The 14598-nt window shown below is 33.4% G+C and overlaps 2 protein-coding genes and 1 non-coding gene across 3 annotated transcripts; 1 reads left to right on the top strand and 2 right to left on the bottom strand.

The window, feature by feature from the left end:
* On the bottom strand, positions 1 to 103 carry LOC111783729 (U6 spliceosomal RNA). The gene has a single exon (XR_002813412.2). It is a non-coding gene; the product is annotated as a U6 spliceosomal RNA (small nuclear RNA).
* A 5645-nt stretch (positions 104 to 5748) lies between these two features.
* On the top strand, positions 5749 to 8976 carry LOC111783606 (alpha carbonic anhydrase 7-like). Its single transcript, XM_023664524.2, has 6 exons — positions 5749 to 5861; positions 6965 to 7182; positions 8007 to 8216; positions 8291 to 8458; positions 8556 to 8609; positions 8697 to 8976. The coding sequence occupies exons 1-6, from the start codon at positions 5789 to 5791 to the stop codon at positions 8778 to 8780; spliced, it is 807 nt and encodes a 268-aa protein (XP_023520292.2). The 5' UTR covers positions 5749 to 5788; the 3' UTR covers positions 8781 to 8976.
* Positions 8977 to 10993: 2017 nt separating this feature from the next.
* LOC111782727 (alpha carbonic anhydrase 7-like) lies at positions 10994 to 12656 on the bottom strand. Its single transcript, XM_023663518.2, has 6 exons — positions 12547 to 12656; positions 12244 to 12461; positions 11953 to 12162; positions 11697 to 11861; positions 11523 to 11576; positions 10994 to 11217 (listed from the first exon to the last, which is right to left on the bottom strand). The coding sequence occupies exons 1-6, from the start codon at positions 12632 to 12634 to the stop codon at positions 11146 to 11148; spliced, it is 807 nt and encodes a 268-aa protein (XP_023519286.2). The 5' UTR covers positions 12635 to 12656; the 3' UTR covers positions 10994 to 11145.
* Positions 12657 to 14598: the final 1942 nt, after the last annotated feature.

Here is a 14598-nt window from a genome sequence, read left to right as displayed (position 1 = left end):
TAGAATTTGGACCATTTCTCGATTTGTGTGTTGCCATTATAGAAGGGTCATACTAATCTTCTTTGTATCATTCCAATTTAATCGAATGTCCCTGAATCTTGACAAACTAGTAATGGTGACAGGGACCATGTCGCGGGAGATGCAGGTGAATGTTGGGGTCATTAGGTATCGAACCCAAATTTCGAATCTGGGACATGGGGTTGTTACAAATGGTATCACGGTACCTCTCCTAATAAGATGTGGTTCGGGGAAGGACTAAAGCGGAAGCTGGTGAGCATGTGACACCCTGAGTAGAGGAGAGGTACATGAATTAACCAAAACCACATCCAAACGAGAATGATTTTAAGGATAGGATGACTAAGAATGACTTAAAACAATTGAAAGTTCCTACCTATATCAACAAGGTGCACCTTCTTGTCAGTGACTCAATCATAAGAACTTCTTCCCTAAACATGCTTTACTTGGAGCAATTCTATATTAGATGATCTACTAGGTATTTTCTTAAGATGTATGTGAGTGAGGATAAAGATTCTAGAAGGACTCGTGTTAGTTTGTGATACATATATCAAAATTTGAAGAAGTAAATCAAAATTAAATTCAAATTTCAATGATTAAATTTGTTAATTTTGAAAGCTTATAGTCCTAATCGAAGCTAAGATTATTTTTAAATCCAAATAATAGTCCAATCTTGAGAAAAATGAATTTATGCATTTTATAATATATATTTGTTACATATAAACAATGAAAACCCTAGGAAACGTAGGTAAGATGTTACATCAAACCTCATCGGAGTGGTTGGAAACCTATCATCCCCAATTAACATGTTTCTTATACATCAAGCTAGTTTGATTTCAATGTACTAATTCAAATTGAAAATGGAATGGTTTCTATAACTCTACCAAACTCTTTGGTCAAGCCTTTTTCACATTAAAATATCCCAAACATAATATAAATGCTCGATTCGAAAAAAAAAAAAAAAAATACAAATCTGTTCATGGAATGAATGATTACAGATCATCAAACTAGACATAGTTTAGCTTATATAAATTATGCGTTCTCGATGGTTGAACTACCTAGAATCATTGTCTTAGAACCTATTTTATGCTAGTTTTGAGGTTTAAATCGTGGGATTCAAGAGATTATTAGCATTACTTGTCGATTTTTAAAATATTTCGAGTAGATTAGGGAGATTTGATGGAAAATAATGACACGTTAGGCATGATTCAAGGCGCGTGTTCGAGATCTTGCTATAGTGTTTTTTCTATATACACTTCTTTTTCTAGCTCGTTCTCGAGAGGGTAGGCGTTCAAAGGAGGTTGCTTGAGAGATAAGAAACTCGAGGCTCGTAAACGTTGAGATCGTAGCGGGAAGAGGATTGATGCACCAAATAGTTCTCTTGTCTTTCCTTGTACATTTTGTTCCGACTTTTTTCCGTGAGTTTAGATTTAGTCTTAGGCGAGCATAATGACAAAACTTTTTATTAGGGGATTGATTTAGCCATTAGACTTTTTACAATATTCGTCATTAGACTTTTTGCAATATTTAATATGAGTTTATGTTCGAGAAAAGTAATTTAGACTAGAACTTAATGATATAAATAAAAGGTGTTTTTGACGTAGGAATAATTAGAATTCCTTTAGAGGTTGTTATATAAGGGTGGTATGTTATTCAAAACTAGACAAAGACATTGGTGACATGATATGATAATTGAGATTCGGTGAATCCGCCATTATCATCTTCTTGACTTATGACCTATCTATTGTATCAGTCTTGATTGTGTAATTAATTTAATCGTTGGTTCATCCCGAGTATTCTCCACCTATTATTTTGCTTTGATCCTATATTTCTTTCCATTTTTTCTCTGTATAATTATGTACACTAGAGCATCAATTCGGAGGACGATGTTCTTCCACTTCAAGCTATATTAAAATTTTACTCGGTATGCTTGGGATTTTACATTTAACCGCAATCAATTTTAAAATTTTTTAATAGAAAAGTTAAAAATTAAAAAATTTATCAGATAATTTTTAAAGTTTAGGGACCTATTAACCAACAAATTCGAATAATTCATCCGCCGTAACTTCTCTCAGGTGAAAAGAATTTTTCTAATCACTTTTCACACGTGATAATATTTTTAAAGTCAAATATGTTTTGGGCTATGATTAAAAAAATAATTTAATTCTTTAAATTTTAATATTTTTCAATGCTATTTTCATATGTACCCGAGAAAATTAGAAAATAAATTAGGCTATTTCAGACAAATAATAATAATAATAAATAAATAAATATTACCTCTCTCAAAAATATTCCAACACATTTGAGTATCATGCCATAAGAGATTATTATCGATCACAGTTCAAGTTTTGAAACTTTCAATATTGGGTTTAAAAAGTCAAATTTAAAATTTTCTATTGAGCTCATGATTTATTATTATTGTTATTAAAACAATAAACGACCTAAATTTCTACGTCACTAGTAACGTCTCAGGCTCATTTCTAATGGAGAAATATAACTCTGAGAAGAAAATCTCATCTATAGTATAAATGTTGAAAACAGTACACTCTCTTCTTCCCTAGAAAACACAATCATGATCATGATCTTACGTGTTTAAATACGTAATATTAAAATTGTGAGAAAATAAAAACAAATACAAAATAATTTAAAACAATGAATTGCAAGACCTATTCTAACCTAAGACTAGAAATTTAAATATGAGTTTATCTTATGCACGTGTCACAATCTCTGCTCGCGATGTCGCTGTCCTCCGTACATGTGCATCTTGCCTTTACCTAAAAAAACTACGGCCTAAGTATTTCAAAAAATATTCAGTAAGCGGCCCCACTATAAGGGACCATACAAATGGAAACACATGGAATCATGCTCTTGGGACCTATCTCTATCTCATTTAGGGGTGACCTCCAGTCTTGGACAACTATGGATGTGTATTACTTCCCTACACACGACCCACACGTGCGAGTGTGAATCTCCAGGTGGACTCACACCCCCCTTAGACCCTCTCTAGTCAAGCAAATCTGTAGTGACGTCCGGAGGTCGGTGGAACCCCTGATGTCATGCACCTCATGAACACCTTCATCATGATATTGTGCACATCCACACTCATCATCTCTAGGGAAAGTAGTTCTATGCTTATGAACATACAACATGCCTAAGGTCCCTCTACATCTCATCATAACCTCTCTTCTGACACAACCCTCTAGTCTCATCTCTTTGTTACATAAGTAACACATACTCGTTTGATATTTATATTAACATCATTTTCATGCTATTTAGGTTGTGTCCTATGTCGGTCTATTGACATGATGCAATATGACACTCATTATCATACAACATGCTTATATGAAAAAAATTGTCATATTAAGATAACATAATGCAATCATCATGCTCATCATATCGCCATCAAGTGCATCAAGCATATTAAATACCGTCATGCATTATAATAAATATATATATATATATATATATATATATATATATATATATTACGCACATCATCATGCATCATAACTCAAACATCATAACTCATTCATCATCATATACTAGTATACGACATCATACGACGCCGCTCATACAACATCATAACTTGTACATCAACATATACTAGTATACGACATCATATGATACCATTCATACATCATCATATCTCAATCATCATAATTGTAACTCATATAATTTCTAACTTATCCTATAGTAAGGTCACATACCTAATTAACTTAAGTTGTTGTCACTAATTTATTTTTAATGAAAGTTCGATTCTATCGTTTGAAATTCAAGTCAACCTATGTAAGTTCATGACATCAATTTCAAGTTCGAACTTCTATAAAATGATTTCTTTAATTTACGTTAGTCCATATGTTAAACTTCATGCAAACATTAGAGACTTGGCATGAATAAAGTCTTAAAATGTTTATTTATATTTGTTATAATTTCATTTTCATGCCATCCATTTAAAACTCTTTAACATTTACTATAATTTTTATTTCCTCTTATTATGGGTTTCCTTTCCTTTTTCTTTTAATTATGTTTACAATTATCTTTGACCAATATTCTATCTCATTTTTCTTTCCCTCTATATTTCATCTGTTTTTCTTTTAATTATGTTCACCAAATCTTTCTTCATTCTACTCTGGATCCCTCTTCCTCTTATATTTACTCCATTAATTTTTCACAAAATCTTCGGTATTTACCTTTTGTCAGTTAATTTTTCACTAAATCTTTCTTTACTGTATTTACTAGGTTAATTATTTTCACCCAATCTCATTTTACTCTCTATTTACTTCCTTTTCTTCTATATTTACTTTTTTTTTTTTTTTTTTTTTTTTAATTTGGTTAATAAAAACAATGAATTATGGACAAATGAAAAGGAGATCTGATTATGAAGTGATATTTTGACAAAGGAATAGTAGATTTGAAATATTTACGGTAATAACTTACCAAAATTTCTCCTTCCAGTCACATCTGTAGCTATGACTGTAAATTTTGTTGTTGGTATTTTTTTTAATTGTTGAAGGAACCACGGATACATTCTTCATTTTGGATTTGGGATTTGGCGTGAGAGTTGGTTGAGGAGAGATAGTTGGTAGAAGAAGAGGTTAGTGGAAAGTAGTTTAGGTAAAATTATTATTTTTATTATTTATTTAATTATTATTATTATTATTATTATTTTTTGTACAGTTGTTACAAAAAGAACTCACAATCCAAATCAGTCTGAACCAAAAAATTTAAGGCGTTGAATTGGATTCATTATTTAACGATGGTCATTTTGTTTTAAAAGTTTTACAACCAAAATCATTGAGTTGGTTTAAAAATTGTCTTGACCCGACCCAATCCAACCCAACATATGCACAACCTTAGTTTAGAGTAAGGGTGTACATTGAACTCGAAAACTCGAAAATTCTAACTGACCCAACCCGAATTATAAGAGTTGAGTGAGGATTGGGTTGGGTTATCAATCCAACCAACCTGAAATTCTGGGTTGATCTAAAAAATTCTCTCAATCCAACCCAACCCAACCCAACCCAATTTGATAGAAATTTTCTAAATTTTGAAGTACTAACTTGTAATTTAGGACTAAACGGGTCTAATTTGAAAACTGATATTCAAATCAGCTCATTTAGATAAATAAAAAAAAAAACACATTTTGTACAACTTTTTCGTTTCTAAATAGTAACAGACAACTAATGTCCTTGATCATAGGTTTGAAAGACAACATAAACTACAATATATTATGACCAAAATGTTGGTTCATGGATTTGGTCAATTTTCTTGTTGGGTACATAATCAAACGTTTGATCATCTCGAACAGCAGCCAAACTTGTTTTTTTTTTTTCTTTTCATTTTTTTAACCTAAGCAGTTTGGTTAAATTTTCAACACCAAATATTAAGAAAATTAATTAACATAAACCTTTCTTATATTAGTTTAATAATACAAAACATATCATCATCATTGACTTAATGAACGTGGAAACCAATATTGAAACGGAAACCACCTGAATTATTTGAACTTCATGTTTTGCTTTCAATAATCAATGATTAGAAATTAATTAATGTCTTTTTCTTGAGTGGAAAAGTTCATATTTTCTTCCCAAAATTTCAAACTTTTCGCTGAAAAACAAACATTGGTTGAAGAAAATGAGAAGGTTCATAATGTTTCTTCTTTCATTCACATTATAAGTTGATGTTATAAATACCATAAAACTCCTAAACCCATCTTCTTAAATCACACTTTATTGTAAATTCTCTAGAGATCAAACACAGTTCGTATTAGGACATGGAGAAGCTCTTGTGTTCTTTCTTCTTTTGCATTCTTTTGCTTTCATTTAAGGCACAATCCCAAGAAGTTGGTGAGAGATTCATATTACATTGTTTTTTACGTACTTTCATTTTATGTATTTATATATATTTTTTGATTTGACCCTTTTAAGTTTTAAATGTATTTAGTTATACTTCGATGATGATAAATGTAAGACCTCAAGGTCACCGACAGTAAATATTGTTTTTTTTTTTTACTTTCCCTTTATAAAAAATGATTCATTCCCCTTTCCAACCGATGTGGGATCTCATAATCCACCCCTTTCGAGGACCCAACGTCCTCGTTGGTACTTGTTCCTCTCTCGAATTAATGTGGGATCTCACAATCTACCCCCTTCGGAGGCCCTACATCCTTGCTGGCACACCTCCCGATGTCCACCCTCTTTGGGGTTTAGTGTCCTGTTGGCACACCGTCTAGTGTCTGGCTCTGATACCATTTGTAATAGCCCAATCCCACCACTAGGAGATATTGTCCTCTTTGGACTTTCCCTTTTCAGGCTTCCCCTTAAGGTCTTTATAACGCAGTCTGCTAGGAGAGGTTTTTGCATCCTTATAAATAATGATTTGTTCCCCTCTCCAATAGATGTGGGATCTCAGAGTAAAATTATTTGAAATGATACGGATAAAGAATTGGTAAAGGAGATAGATCTATTTGTTGGAGTCCTCAAAGGTGTAGTCATAGTGAAAATTTGTGGCAGAGCTCTTTCGATCTAACAATGTGCTCTAGAAATTAGAAGTCGTCTATAAGAATAGTGCTAGACATATAGATGATTCTTCAAAAGGGGAGGCTCAATGGCATTTTTTGTTCAAGGAGAGAATTGTTGGAGTCCCACGTTGACTAATTAAGAGGAAGATCCTAGATATATAAGTGAGGAACAGTGTCTTCAGGGTTATCGGAGAAATCAAAAGCAAAGTTAGGAGAGTATGGACAAATTAGATTCATTGTCCTATAGCTATTTTTCCTTCTAAATTTATGATAAATACCCGTAGAAATTTCCAACTTTTTATTCCAAAGTAAGCAAATACATCCACTAATTTTGTAGCCTAAGCTATATATTTAGCATTTTGTTTCCCTTGATGATATCTTTTTCCCTTCTTAATTGGTTTAATGATTATATGATCATTGATCATGCAGAGGATGAAAGAGCATTTGATTATGAATCCGATGGAATAAAAGGACCGACTCATTGGGGAGAGCTTCGACCAGAGTGGCATGCATGCAAGGCTGGTTTAATGCAATCTCCCATCGATATGTTGCATGAAAGAGTTGAAGTTATTTCGCATCTTGGAGACCTCAAAATCAACTACAAACCCTCTAATGCCACTCTCAAGAACAGAGGCCATGATATGATGGTAATCAATAACGAAAAACTCTAAAAACAACCCTTTTAGAAGATATTGAACTCTTGCATTTACTCTCTTCTAGCTTATTTACATATCAAATGGTTAAATTTATGTTAGTATAAGGACGCATAGACCGTAATGGTTATATTTATGTTATCCCACATCGGTTGGGAGGGGAACGAAACATTCTTCATAAGAGTGTGGAAACCTCTCTCTAGCAGACGCGTTTGAAAAACGGTGAGATCCCACGTCGATTAGGGAGGAAAACGAAACACCTCTAGGGTGTGGAAACGTTAAACATTTTAAAAACTTTGAGGGGAAGCTCGAAAGGGAAAACCCAAAGAGGACAATATTTGCTCGTGGTGGGTTTGAAGACATTTTAAAAACCTTGAGGGGAAGCCCGAAAGAGAAAACTCAAAGAGAACAATATCTACTAGTGGTGGGCTTGAGATGTTATAAATGGTATTAGAGCTAGACACCGGCCGATGTGCCAATGAGGAGTTTGTTCCCCAAAGGAGGTAACACAAGTCGGTGTGCCAGTAAGGACGCTGGACCTGAAGGGGGTGGATTTGGTAGGGGTCCCACATCGATTGGAGAAAGGAACGAGTGCTAGTGAGGATGCTGGGCCCTGAAGGAGGATGAATTATGAGATCCCACATCGGTTAGGGAGGAGAACGAAACACTCTTTATAAGGGCGTGGAAACTTTTCCCTATGCATTTTAAAAACTTTGAGGGGAAGCCTACAAGAAAAAGCCTAAAAAAAGAACCATATCTACTAGCGGTGGGCTTGAACCGTTATAACCCATTAGTGAAATATTTGAATTCTTGAGCAGATGAAATGGGTAGAAGGAGGTGGATTCATGGAAGTAAATGGAATGCAATATAAGCTCAAACAATGTCATTGGCACTCACCTTCTGAGCACACCATTGATGGTAAGAAGTTCGATCTCGAAGCTCACTTGGTCCATGAGAGCTCAAATGGAATGGTGTCTGTAATTGGAATCTTGTATCAGATTGGAGAGCCTGATTATTTCTTATCAACTGTGAGTATATTTTCATAATCTTCAAGAATTAGCATTATAAATCATATACTTATTACAATTTTATTTCCTATTAGATAAAGGATCATTTGGAACTTGTCTCCGATAGCCATGAAGAGGGGAGAATAATCGGAGTGATCGATCCAACTCTGATAAAGATAGGCAGCAAACGATATTATAGATATATGGGCTCGCTTACCGTTCCACCGTGCACTGAAAGTGTAATGTGGACTATGATACATGAGGTATTCTACGGGTTTAATACTAATTTAATATTATTTCATTTGAGAGGTATTAACCAATTCGAACATAACTCAATTTGTTTATTTATTTTCATTTCAGGTGAGGACGGTGACCGAAGAACAAGTGAAACTACTTCGAGTAGCTGTTCATGATGTAAGTTATAAATTAATTGAGATTAAAAAAAATTAAATTAATAAAAAAAAACAATCTATCAACACTTTATAAATTATATAATTACAGGACTCGGATACTAATGCAAGACCTTTGCAACCAATCTATGATCGAAAGACGCAACTCCAAAGGCCTAAGGAAAGTGAAGTTTGACAAGAACGAATTTTCGTTCACCATTTAGGCTATCTTGCCAACCCCTACTCTTCACATTTGTATTTAGATGTTTATATCAATATTTCCTACCCACGAATAATGTTTCAATTTTGAATTATACTAAAAATAAACCTGGTTCATTTTAGGAACTCAAGATTTGTACCATTTATCTACAATCAGTTAACCCATAATTTAAAATGATCAGATATACGATTTCGAAATCATTTGAATATGTTTCGGTAATGACCCATCTTTTTTGATAGTTGCACAAGACCTTTTCGAGCTCGTCTGGTTAGAACTTATCCTATAGATTACATTTTGGTGGTTTGAATTTAGTTTAAGTTCAAGCCTATTGAATTCAATTACATAAAAACCAAATTCAGCCATGTTTTTAGCTTATTACTATCAAACCTAGGAAGGTTTTCCTCAAGATTATGTACATTAGAAGATGATCCAAGACAAAGGATGTAACGAACCTAGATTTTAGTCACCTAAAGTCATTACCATCATCTTAACCTAAGTTCATGCTGAATATATTTCTTAAAACATTATCTATTAAATAATAAATCTCAGAACAAACATACTTTATCATTAAAAACACGTTATGGTCTTACGTGTTCAAAACATAATTCAGAATTGAGATTGTAAACGAAATTGAAATAATTTAAAATAGGAAATGCATAACAACCTATCCTAACTTAAGTTTAAGAAAATTAAATATGTTTCTATCATATGCACGTGTCATGGTCTCTATTTTGCGATGCCACCATCAACCGTACATGGGCACCTTGCCTTTACGTGAAAAAATGATGTAGCACCCAGCTCGAGTATTCTAAAGAATGCTCCATAAATGACCCACTGTAGGGGGCCATGCATAATGACCTCAAACTCATGGTATTGTTATACATATTTATATACCAAGAAAAATTAAATCTAAATTGAAAGATTAAGAATTTGTTGAATACTTAATAAAATTTAGAAATTAGAGTTAGGGAAGGAATTCGGAATCATGATCTTCCACTAAATTAACCAAGGTGGGACTCACTCCCAATAATCATCACAATGGTATGATATTGTCCACTTTGAGCATAAGCTTTCGTGGCTTTGCTTTGTGCTTCCCCAAAAGGCCTCATATTAATAAAGAGTATATTCTTTGATTATAAACTCATGACCATTCCCTAAATTAACTAATGTGAGACACTTTCATCAAACACCTCCCCTTAATTGAGCCTCGACTTCTTTGGAGTCTTAGTCATTTTTTACTGCCTTCAAGGAGGGTTGACTCCTTTTCTTTTAGAGTCCTTTGTTCGACATTCGGGGATTTACCAATCTATTGGCACGACTAATTGTAGGGCATGGCTCTGGTCTCTAAGACACTCAATAAAATCTTAGAAGTTCGAATTTAAAAAAAAAAAAATCAAGTTTTAAATTTCTTATCGGGCTCGGGTGTTACATGATATCCAATCCTCCTTTCTAGCACAACAAAATAAATTTAAAGTAGCATTCATCTCAAAATCTCATCCTAATTGAAATTTTAATAATTTTTTTACATCCTACATAGCATTACCATCCAAATTACCCTATTACAATCCTAATTTCATCTATTCTAACCACCTAACCACCTAAAGCAAGATAGTATGTCTTAGCCACCCGTATAAGAACTTCTTGAAGAAAGTTTGAATAACTTACATAGGGTTGACATGTGCCTTCGTGTTTCCATTTGGTATGAACTCCAAATTTTCTTAAATTTCTATAATAGATCCCAATTCAAAATTAGGGTGAAACATAGAGAAATGGGTTGAATAAGGTGAAAAACGAGCCTATACGCCTCCACATATGGATGGAAAGGAGGATACGCACGTAGCCACGTACGAGTACGTCAAGCGCCTAAAGTAGTACTCATGCTCTTAACATGACATTGGTGCAAGGCTACTCGGTTTGGTCTATGGCTATGGGCTCGAGCTTCTCATGATTTGGTCTACGGCTACTCGGTTCGGTCTGGTTTAACATTTTTCTTTTTTCATATTTTTTAATAAGTCGGCATGTGTCCTCCACTTGGCCAGACATGTATGCTCCATTTGGCCTTATTTTCTTCCCAAATTCATAACTTTTTTACTTTGATTCAATTTGGTTCTTTCTAGAACCAAATTAGTTTCATTCGGTCTAACGAAGAGAAATAAACACATTGTAATATAACAAAAATGCTCTTGAACTTCTATCCAATATAACAAAAATGTCTTATTATTGAATATATCATAAATTTATGATATTCATATCAAATACAAAATAAAAATAACTTCCCAATGTATTGGGAAAGAAAAGTATAATCAATATTCATGTTTTGCAAGTGACATTAATTTTTCCCTCATGATTTGACTCGAAGTTGAATCTTTCGATCATTAAGCGGTTGCAAAGGCCTTGCATTAGTGTCTGAGTCCTGCATATATATAAACCGATTAAAACCGCTCTAATATGCTAATATGGGAGCAAGTAATTGAATCCGCTCTAAATTAGATCATTGAGTGTAGAAAATTATCGTGGTTTCATAAATGAACCAAGTACACAAACCCTAATTACACAATTAAAATAATAAAGGTATATGAATACAAATCAAAATACGAATATGAAAAATACATGGACAGAAATTCGAGAGGATCAAATAAAAGTTTAAATTCCTGCATAAAAATTTCAAAATTCATTTTAGAACTAAATTATGAATGGACATAAAATTATATTGCTTACATCATGAACGGCTACACGAAGCAATTTCACTTGTTCAAGTGAAACCGTCCTAACCTGAAAAAACATATAAAAATTATTTAAGCATTAAAAAGAGTATTACTTTGATAATTAATGTGAAACATAAATATATGAATATACATAGGAGGATTTAACTTGGAAAAAAAAAAAAAAAACCTTTCTAACTATGGTCCAAAGCACATTTTGAGAACACGGTGGAACTGTTAGAGAGCCAATATATCGATAATATAAACTGCTTAGCATCTCTAATTGTGACGGATCAGCTAAATCAATTGCTTTATCTTCTTGTGTATCAGAAACTTCTTCCAAATACTCTTTCATCTAAGGGAAAAAACAAAAAAAAAAGTGTTAAATTTAGAACATAACAATTTTAATCATTCTCATCTTAAAAAATTGACATTTGAACATTTACCTTAGACAAGAAATAGTCAGGTCGTCCAATTTTGTAGAGAACACCAATGACAGCAACACTTCCTGTTGGGCTTTGGTGCACCAAATGGGCTTCTAAAGCAAATCTTCTGCCATTGATTGTATGCTCAGAGGGCGAATGCCAATGGAATTGCTTAAGAAAGTATCGAGTTCCATTAACTTCCATATACCCAACCGCTTCACCCCATTTCAACTGCAATAACCATCACAATCCATACTCAAAAGGGTTTTCTTTAAACATAATTATAAGCAAAGTTGATATTACAACAATTACCATAATATCATGGCCTCGGTTCTTAAGAGTTGCATTAGAAGGCTTATACTCGGTCTTGAGGTTCGTAAAATGGGGTACAATTCGAACTCGCTCGTGCAATAGATCAATGGGAGATTGCATTAGCCCAGCCTTGCAGCTATGCCACTCTCTCTTAAGATCTCCCCAATGGGAAGGCCCTCTCTTTCCCTCTTCATTATAATCAAACTCCTTCTGATCCTCTGCATGCAATATCAAACAAACATTTAAATATTATACAACAAAGCTCATATCATAATAAAGTATATGACACAATAGGTTGCCTACCAACTTCTTGAGACATTGCACGCCATGAAACCAAAAGGAAGGCACACAAAAATGTGCAAAACAACGCATGAAAAGAGAGCTTCTCCATCTTAAAAGCTTTGATTTCTTCGTTAAATATTTGTTTGTATTTCAGAGCCAAGAAATTGGGTATTTATAGGCACAAAGTTGGAGTATGAACACATGGAAATCAGAAGCTTCTGTGTTCCTTCCACCGTTAAGTTCAACTAAGTTTGAAAAAGAGGAGAAAGGCAATGAATTCATATATAATTAATGGATATTGGAAACAAAGCGCTGCCGTACGGTTTCTTTTATGCATGTAAACAGGGTGGTCCTTTGTTGAGAGTCTTCTAAAATTGAGGTGAAAAGATATCAATGAAATGTTGTGGTGCATATAAGATTGAGAGTGGGTATCAAATGAAGTGGACAAAAACAAAGATCACCCACACATTTATAAGTGACGCTCTTGCAAATAAGGTTGCAAAAATAGATCCACGTACTTCCAAAAAAATAATTGTAGTACTTTCCTACACACGATACACACGTACGAACATGGATCTCTAGGTAGTTCACACCCACTTGGACCCATCATAGTCGAGCTAGCTATCCTTAGTGACGTCTGGAGATCAACCCCTGAATGTCATCTGAGATATGATGATCATGATCATTGTAGTATACGTGTCCGTACTCATTATCGTAAAAAGAGAAGTAGCCCGATGTTTATGTACACAGAGTATGCATGAGGTCCCTATATTTTCTTGTCTTTAAAACATTTTTGTGACACAACCCTAAGTTCCGTTCACATATTACTATAAGTAATATATGTGCATTGGTCTTCGTACAATCATCATCATTATCATTAACTAGGGTTTGTCCTAAGAAAATCATCGTTATAGGGTAGCATCGCATCTAAACATGCATTTTATCTTAATATGGAAAATAACGTCATATTAAGAAATTTCAAGATCTTACATCGTCATGTTGTCATGCATCATCATCATCATACAACGTCATCATATAACAACATCATCACTACTAATTCAATTTCACTACTAACAATCACGGCATAAAATTAATAGTCTTGTAATTCATGCATCTCACTTTACTAGCCTTTAAAGAACCTTGGGTTGGTTTTGACGCTTAATAAAAGTATACCGAAATAAATAATTGATGCACAAAAAAAACTGAGGAGAGAGTTTCTTTGTGATTATCCTAGAAAGAAAGAAAGAAAAAAACAACTCCTTACAACTCCTTTTAGTAATGGAAGCTTATAGACTCACACTTTGAACCAACGACCTATTTTTTATTTTTATTATTATTATTATTATTTTTTGTTAATAATAAAGTGACTAATGCATGCATGACTTAGTTAAGAAGCACGAAAACAAATCTTTTAAAATATTTCAAAACAAGGTCATAGACTTATATGTTCATAATAAAATCCTTAAAACAATTATAACAGAAAACAAATCACGTAAAACTTAGAATAAAGAAAAATAAAAACAATGGTTGTATCTAACCTAAGAGCTATAAATAACATGAATGCTTTTACCCTAGCTCCAGTCCCATGGTCATCACCACGACATCATTATTCGTTTAGGGGTGCCTTGCCTTTACATGAAAAGTAAGAATAGCATGTGACTTGAGTATTTTAATAAATACTTAGTAAATCACCCCATCATTAGAGTCAGAAAATGCAATCAGATGCAATCATGTTTGAGACCTATCATTAAAAATCATTTCATGTCATTACATAAGGTAAAAGTACACTAAGGTACCATACTTTCATAATATGTTGCATTCATCAACAACATAACGAGTAAACATGATATTCCATAACATGACATCTTTCATCATAATATAATAAGCACTCATAACAAGCACAAGGTATGACAGGTGCAAAGGCCATAGAGCACACACCATTAATACTTAGAATAACTCATCCAACCATAATAGTAATTGAGTCATTTACTTGAGTAGCTTAAATTATAGTCATTAACTAATCATTGGAGCTTATTCAAACTCCTCCACTCAAATCCAAATTAACCTATATGA

This window comes from Cucurbita pepo, chromosome 20, assembly GCF_057944985.1.
Source record: "Cucurbita pepo subsp. pepo isolate OVF chromosome 20, ASM5794498v1, whole genome shotgun sequence".
NCBI lineage: Eukaryota > Viridiplantae > Streptophyta > Magnoliopsida > Cucurbitales > Cucurbitaceae > Cucurbita > Cucurbita pepo.
Note: the sequence above shows the minus strand (reverse complement) of the source record. Positions and strands in the feature narration are given on the sequence as shown.

Excerpts from the sequence above, each read along its gene's own strand:
- LOC111783606 (XM_023664524.2), top strand. The coding sequence starts at position 5,789 with ATGGAGAAGCTCTTGTGTTCTTTCTTCTTTTGCATTCTTTTGCTTTCA. Across the intron at positions 8,217-8,290 it reads CTGATTATTTCTTATCAACT|ATAAAGGATCATTTGGAACT; the intron begins GTGAGTATATTT and ends ATTTCCTATTAG. Across the intron at positions 8,459-8,555 it reads TGTGGACTATGATACATGAG|GTGAGGACGGTGACCGAAGA; the intron begins GTATTCTACGGG and ends TTTTCATTTCAG.
- LOC111782727 (XM_023663518.2), bottom strand. The coding sequence starts at position 12,634 with ATGGAGAAGCTCTCTTTTCATGCGTTGTTTTGCACATTTTTGTGTGCC. Across the intron at positions 12,462-12,546 it reads TGCAATGTCTCAAGAAGTTG|AGGATCAGAAGGAGTTTGAT; the intron begins GTAGGCAACCTA and ends TATTGCATGCAG. Across the intron at positions 11,218-11,522 it reads TTCGTGTAGCCGTTCATGAT|GACTCAGACACTAATGCAAG; the intron begins GTAAGCAATATA and ends ATATATATGCAG.